Raw genomic sequence first — 7591 nt, forward strand, 5'->3', positions numbered from 1 at the left:
AAAAGGCCCCAATTTCTCAAGTCTGTCTACATATTTGCATTTCCTCATTCCAGACAGCATCCTGGTGAATCTGCATTATGCCCTCTGAAACCTCAATATCCTTCCTACAGTGTGGAGCCCTACACTGCACTGAGGACTCTTAACTGAGGTTGTAAGGTTTTGTATAGCCATTACATCTTGGCTTTTATATTCTATACTTCAAAATAAAACCTAGAATTCGATTCATTTAAAAAAAAAATAGCCTTATTGACCCCTACCACTCAACATACTACCACAAGCTGCTACAAAATAAGTACTCCCTAGGATTCCCATCAATCTTGTTTGCTTCAACTATCTGATTTTCATCAGTTGTCAACCAAACTAAAATTATAGAAATGTCTCCAGCCAGATCATGTCATCTGTCTGGCTGGAAATCCATCAGGGAGCCAAAGGCCTGTTCAGGTCACAAACTAACCTCAAGCATCTGTAATTCGCCTAAGTGCGAAGATTCCAGAAATAGGCTTGGATCTTGTATAAAATAAAACTGATATACTTCAGGGACAGTTCATAATATGCATATTTCTCAGCCTTCCCCAAGGAACTGCAAAAACCAATGCAAGTTAAGCCCAATGGAATGTTACACAATAAAATTACTTCACAAGGATCTTAATTTAGGATTGACACACCCATTGCTCAGTTCATATGCTGACTTTTGGGAACACAATGATGCAGTTGTGCTGGATACCAAGTCTGCCACTTCTTGGCTTCAGTGCTGAATCATACTAACAGTGCATTCATACGGCAGCTACTGGTTTGAGACTGGTATGTTGGGGCAGTACTGGTGCCAAAGTATGTCGATTATACTGCCTCAAAATTTAGACCAACTCGGTGAATTGCTCAGAAGGTCCAAAATCACTTTAAAAATTCGGCTCATTACACTAGAACTATACGCCATGCAATGTCGAACCCAACTAGCATCAAAATGCCTCCTCCAAACAGTCTCACACCGCTGGGCTCAAGCCACTTCACAGCAACAGTAAAGGTGCAGCATAAAAGCTGAGAGCACAACGTGGCAGAGTGGATCAGCTGTTTCACCTCTGGCATGCCAGTTTAAATTCGGACCACACTGATGGGCTTATAGGCTCCATGTTTGGATTTTTAAAATCATTCTCAGGATGTGGACATCGCTTGGGCAAGGCCAGCATTTATTGCCCATCCCCAGTTATCCTGAGAAGGTAGTGATGGAACTGAGTTAACAGTAACATTGGTGTGGGACCGGAGCCGCATACAGGCCAGACCGGGTAAGGACGGCAGGTTTCCTTCCCTACAGGACATTAATGAACCAGCTGGGTTTTTACAACAATTTCAGTCACTTTTAGTGATTTTATGCTTTTTAAATTCCAGATTTTTCTTGAGTGAATTTAAATTCTCAAACTGCCATTGTGGGATTGGAGCTCCACATTCTGAATTATTATCCCAAGGCTCTGGACTACTAGTCCAGTAACATATCCACTACATTATTGTACCCATCAAGCTAGCTCCTGGTGGGTCAGGCTCCACAGATCAAAACTTGCAAATCAAGTATTAAAAGGATGGCAGATGGGAAGTGGAAAAGTTAGTGTAGTGATGTAGAATAATGTGCTCTTCTAAGACTGGGGCTAAAGATACATCAGTTGGGCAGAGTGGAGGAAGGTTTATTGTGCATCTAATTACACCATATCTCACTTGGGAGTTTTTGATGCTGGTGTCAAGTGACTAAAGTGCTTCATTTACCAACCAACATCCATTAACCTCAATGAAGACGACATTTACCAAAAAATATTCAAGAATGCAACAGTATTCTGCCCTCCCAGCTGGCAATTTATTTTCGATTTTGTATCTCGTGTGCAACATGATTGGCACCAATCTTCCCTGAAGCAGTCTTCGAAACTATGTTCCCTTCCTCCATCGTGAACCTCTACAGAGGTGTACGATTCTACTGGTGCAAGATTGTCTTTTGGGGAATACCTAATTTGCAGCGCTGTCGCACCAGTTTTCTGCTAGTAGTGGGAATTTTGATTGACAAGTAACACATGCTGGATGTCAATGCACCAACCTCTAACATTCCCACATAAAATACCCAAGGATGTGACCATTAACACTGACATGCTGGACCATTAATGTCCACGCACACATTTAATGTTCCTGCTCTAGCAAAGCAAAATTGAAGACGATTCTCTCGCCATTAGATAGGCCCTAAAATTCAGAATTTCTATTGTCTCAATTACAAGATCTATTAAGTCAAATGAAAGCTAGTTATGCTTAAATTGCTTAATCTGAATAACCATCTAAATGCAGTCACAGTAGTTATGGGTAAACCACACTTGTTTTTATTATAATCCATTGTATGAGTCTGTTACCCCAATTTAGAAATTTCACTAAGAATGTGTTGCTAGCCAAAGCAGAGGCCAAATCTTGTATCCTAAAATGTTATTAAGGCAGTTAATTACCGCTGCGCTATGGGTCACACAATTTTGACTTGTAGCTACATAACAGCTAAATTCCTCCTATTACAATATAAACTAGTCTAAAGTAATGGTCATAGCAATACTTTTCCTACCGTTTCATCTTTAATAAAGTTCTTGTTTAAGCAATGGTAATTTTTCCGTATACTAACACCAACTAGCTTTTACCAATGGATTTAAAAACACAACTTCAGCATATTTTTTCCTATCACTAGTACTTGTTTGATAAAACTATTCTGCTTCTGGGACAGTCAATGAAAGGTTATGCATTTGACATTACAACATAAAAGCCGGGAAAACATGGAGCTGGCTGCAAGATTTCAATTTGTATGCAGTTCAAAAACAGGCAAACACCTTCACTGTACCAGAGGACTGAGCAAAGAAAGATCAATCTGAAGGTCATATTCTTCAGGTCAACTTGCCCAGGCTCATTTTGCCAAGAAAAATTGGGTGATAGCCAATTACCAACATTGAGTCATCTTCAACCATTAAGTCAATCCCTGGGTCTTCTGCTGCTTTTGAAAGTCCATGTTTACTTCAAATAGCAGTGTTACTGACACTGCAGGAGTAATTGGTTGACATCCCGCTGCAAGTTGAGGGTCACTGAAGGATATCCTCAAAGGAATCTTACTGTTATACTTGCAAACAGAACACATCTAGTCTCAAGATTTCGATGACAAGTTACTGGAGCTCTGCTCACACAATTCATGTAAACCCCAAAATTAAGTCCTGTATCATTTTGAAGTATTACTTTATAAATTATATGCCACACGAAGAGTCATTGATAACCTTCAGTGGATTTCTGAAACAAAGAACCACATAGAATCTGCAGCACAGAAACAGGACATTCGGCCTAACAAGTCTTTGCTGGTGTTTATGCTCCACATGAGCCTCCTCCCACCCTACTTCATCTAGCCCTATCAGCATATCCTTCTATTCCTTTCTCCCCCATGTGTTTATCTAGCTTCCCCTTAAATGCATCTATACTATTCGCCTCAACTACTCCATGTGATAACAAGTTCCACATTCCGAACACTCTCTGGATAAAGAGGTTTCTCCTGAATGCTTTACTGGTTTTTTTTCCCCAATTCGTTCATGGGATGCGGGCGTCGCTGGCAAGGCCAGCATTTATTGCCCATCCCTAATTGCCCTTGAGAAGGTATTGGTGAGCCGCCTTCTTGAACCACTGCAGACCGTGTGGTGAAGGTTCTCCCACATAGCTGTTAGGAAGGGAGTTCCACGATTTTAACCCAGCGACAAAGAAGGAACAGCGATATATTTCCAAGTTGGGATGGTGTGTGACTTGGAGGGGAACGTGCAGGTAGTGTTGTTCCCATGTGCCTGCTGCCCTTGTCCTTTTAGGGGGTAGAGGTCCCAGATTTGGGAGGTGCTGTCGAAGAAGCCTAGGCGAGTTGCTGCAGTGCATCCTACATGGTACACACTGCAGCCACGGTGCGCCGGTGGTGATGGGAGTGAATGTTTAAGGGGGTGGATGGGGTGCCAATCAGGCGGACTGCTTTGTCCTGGATGGTGTCGAGCTTCTTGTGTTGTTGGAGCTGCACTCATCCAGGCAAGTGGAGTGTATTCCATCACACTCCTGACTTGTGCCTTGTAGATGGTGGTAAGGCTTTGGGGAATCAGGAGGTGAGTCACTTGCCGCAGAATACCCAGCCTCTGACCTGCTCTTGTAGCCACAGTATTGAAATGACTGGTCCAGTTAAGTTTCTGGTCAATGGTGACCCCCAGAATGTTGATGGTGGGGGATTCGGCAATGGTAATGCCGTTGAATGGGGAGGTGGTTAGATTCTCTCTTGATGGAGATGGTCATTGCCTGGCACAAACGTTACTTGCCACTTATCAGCCCAAGCCTGGATGTTATCCAGGTCTTGGTGCATGCAGTCACGGACTGCTTCAATATCTGAGGGGTTGCAAATGGAACTGAACAGTCTGCAATCATCAGCGAACATCCCCATTTCTGACCTTGTGATGGAGGGAAGGTCATTGATTAAGCAGCTGAAGATGGTTGGGCACAGGACACCGCCCTGAGGAACTCCTGCAGCAATGTCCTGCGGCTGAGATGATTGGCCTCCAACAACCACTACCATCTTCTTTTGTGCTAGGTATGACTCCAGCCACTGGAGAGTTTTCCCCCTGATTCCCATTGACTTCAATTTTACTAAGGCTCCTTGGTACCACACTCGAACAAATGCTGCCTTGATGTCAAGGGCAGTTACTCTCACCTCGCCTCTGGAATTCAGCTCTTTTGTCCAGTGACTATCTTATGTTTATGACCCCTATTTACATATACATACACACATTCTCAATTATTACCACCTTTAGCACTGCTGCCCTCATAACAGTTTTTAACTAATTATAATTTAATCTATCTTGTATTTCTTGAATGTTTCCTATAGAAACATTACAATTCTGCCCACAATGTCCACTACAGCCAGGCAACCTCCACAAATAACTTAGCAACTACCATATAAAGTACATCACATGAATATACCACAAAGCATATAGCACTAATCCAGTGTGAAGTTCCCACAGAATTAAGCCATCTTCCCATCTCAACAGTTAAGATAAAGATGTCAAAGGTAGACTCCATTTACAGAAACATTAATGAGTCCAGCCTGTGTACCTCACTCACCCTTTCTCAAATGTTACACCACTATAGTGATGTGCTTCAGTTAACTATCAAATCCCAGCCTATACCCTGCGAAAGCAGTTTCAATTTTAGATGTTTTATTTAATTTCTGTTATCTTTATGTTCCAATGACACCCAATGGTGCAAAATGAAATCCTCACAAATGGACATGTTTTGATGAAGCTTGCAGTAGTGTTACATGGAATTACATAGAACTAACAGCACATAAACATGGCATTCGGCCCAACTGGTCTATGCCAATGTTTATGCTCCCTTGAGGCTAGAAACCTTGGATTAATGGAGATAAAGCTGAGCAAAAAAAAACCAGTAACAATGAGACCAAGAGGAGAGATGGGATAGAGGCAAAGCGAGTTAGAGCAGCAAGCTCCAAATATACTTTGGATCCTCAGAATTTTGGAGCGCCGAGGAAAATTTCTGTCGTAAGCCCAACCAAAATTCTGTGACATGAGGCAGTAGATACCGTGGAATGTCTTTGCAGGTTTGGGGAGGTTTTTGAAATGCTCAATATAATAATTATATTTCAATGCTAATACAATCTGAGTTTAATTGCCGACATAGTTTACGATAAAAAAAATTTACGTGTGAGGATGTTGCCAGTGGCTTGAGACTAAATGACGATTATTTAATTCTTGAAGTTGCCTTTAATCATATCCCTTTTCAGGATGACACCAACCATTCTGCTGGGTTTCATATCAGCTCTTTTCTTTTAGCAGTCAGAGATGTTCTTGCCATATTACAAATATTTAGTCTGATTTCATTCATGCACTATTGTCCTAAATACTTTCTCCTGGACTCCAATCTTTTTTGCAATAGAATGAGAGACCATTCTCCCATCCTATCTCCTCCTCTCCCCCCACCCCACATCCCTCAGTTTTCTCCATCTTTTCACCTGTTGTCACTGACTCATGCTGGGGTATAGCTCCCACAAGTGACATTGTTGGCAGGCTATCTGGCCATGGAAGGCTTAACAGCCAAGCAAGATCCTGCTCTCAGCTGATAACCACACATGAATGACTGATGTTTCTCCTCCTTAACCCAGGGGTCCGAAGCGACCCGTAGCAACCCAGCTAAACTCAGCCGATTCACCACACGCTGGGGAAATAAGTCTGGTCTGTACAGCTTAGGATCACACCCCATAGTGTCTGCATCCTCTAAGATATCAATAAGTTCTCAAGACCATTTCTTAAAAGCAGTTTGCCTTTAGAAAGGATTCTGCATAAATCAAATGACAAAGCAATAATTGCTGAGTTCCATACATTCTGAATCACTTACCTACAACCATCAACGTAAATTCAAATCCCCTCTTCACAGACTTTCTGTACACTTGATTAGGAAGGTTTGCAAACCCCACATATCCTTCAAGATTCTTTTGTTGCTGTAACAGGAGAATCGCATTTAGTTTCTAGACCAGAAAAAAGTCAACAAATTTACAGCACTGACAATCAGACAGAATATACTCAAGAGCAGGACAGTGGTGCAGCTCTAATCCACAATTCCCATATAGCAAACATTCCAATTTTAATCTGATCATGAGTGCCAAGGAAGCCAGACACTACCCCAGATCAGGTACAGGAGTATTAAAAAGAAACTACCTTTAAGCTTCAGATACTTACCGCTGTGTTGTAAATGTCAAAAACCCACAGGTCCAGCATTTCAGATGGCAATGAAATATCCACATGGTATAGCGAAAGGAATTCAAAGCAAGTGCAATAACCAGCATCATCCAGCAGAGCATGAAAAGAAAATGGGAGTTAAAAGTTAGAATTCAAATATAACCACAATCTCTAATTCTGTTTTTAAACAAATCAAAAACATCAATACATATCAAATGATTCACAATGGTAATCATTTACCATGTTCCCTAAACTGCCCAAATCTCACTTTATTTTAAAGCACTAAGCTTTAACCACTCACTGGTAATAAAGTAAATTATAATTTACAGCATGGATTAGATAAGAGTTATCAATTAATAAAGATGAGCCCCTCCTCCCCCAATTTTCTCCTCTTCCTCCTCCGGTTGCTCTCTCCTGCACTATTTACAATTAAGATGATGTCGCCTTAAATACAGGTTGTAAATACATTTTCATTCCAAAAGACACCTATGGGATCTGGATTTAGGTGCAACCATTCATAAACACAGCTAGATATTAATGAAGTTACATGTCAATGAGTGGTTGCTCACGCTTTTGTTTTTAATCAACCTTCTTCAACATCTTGTGTTTCATTTCCTGTGCCAACATGTATTAAGTGCTTAATATAGTTACCCAGCTAGTGTGCAGTCAATTCCACTCTGGAGCGCTCCTAGAGCCACAAGAATACCAGGGGAAAGTTCTGATCGACAGTACAGTATATGAAAGCTTTGAGGACTGCAATCACACTTATGCATTTATTTTTTAAAAAGTCACAATTTTATTTGGGAAGTACAAATAGAACGTGAATC

At 41.3% G+C, this 7591-nt stretch overlaps 1 protein-coding gene across 2 annotated transcripts in view; it reads right to left on the reverse strand.

Moving 5' to 3' along the window:
* Nucleotides 1-6516, reverse strand: part of LOC137319919 (septin-7) — a 116843-nt gene extending 110327 nt beyond the window's left edge. For both annotated transcript variants that reach the window (XM_067981810.1, XM_067981807.1), the window contains exon 1: nt 6424-6516. In XM_067981810.1, the coding sequence (XP_067837911.1) occupies nt 6424-6433 (10 nt within the window). In that variant the 5' untranslated portion in view covers nt 6434-6516. The remainder of the gene's footprint in view (nt 1-6423) is intronic.
* Nucleotides 6517-7591: the final 1075 nt, after the last annotated feature.

This window comes from Heptranchias perlo, chromosome 3 (genome assembly GCF_035084215.1).
Source record: "Heptranchias perlo isolate sHepPer1 chromosome 3, sHepPer1.hap1, whole genome shotgun sequence".
NCBI classification, from domain to species: Eukaryota; Metazoa; Chordata; class Chondrichthyes; order Hexanchiformes; family Hexanchidae; genus Heptranchias; species Heptranchias perlo.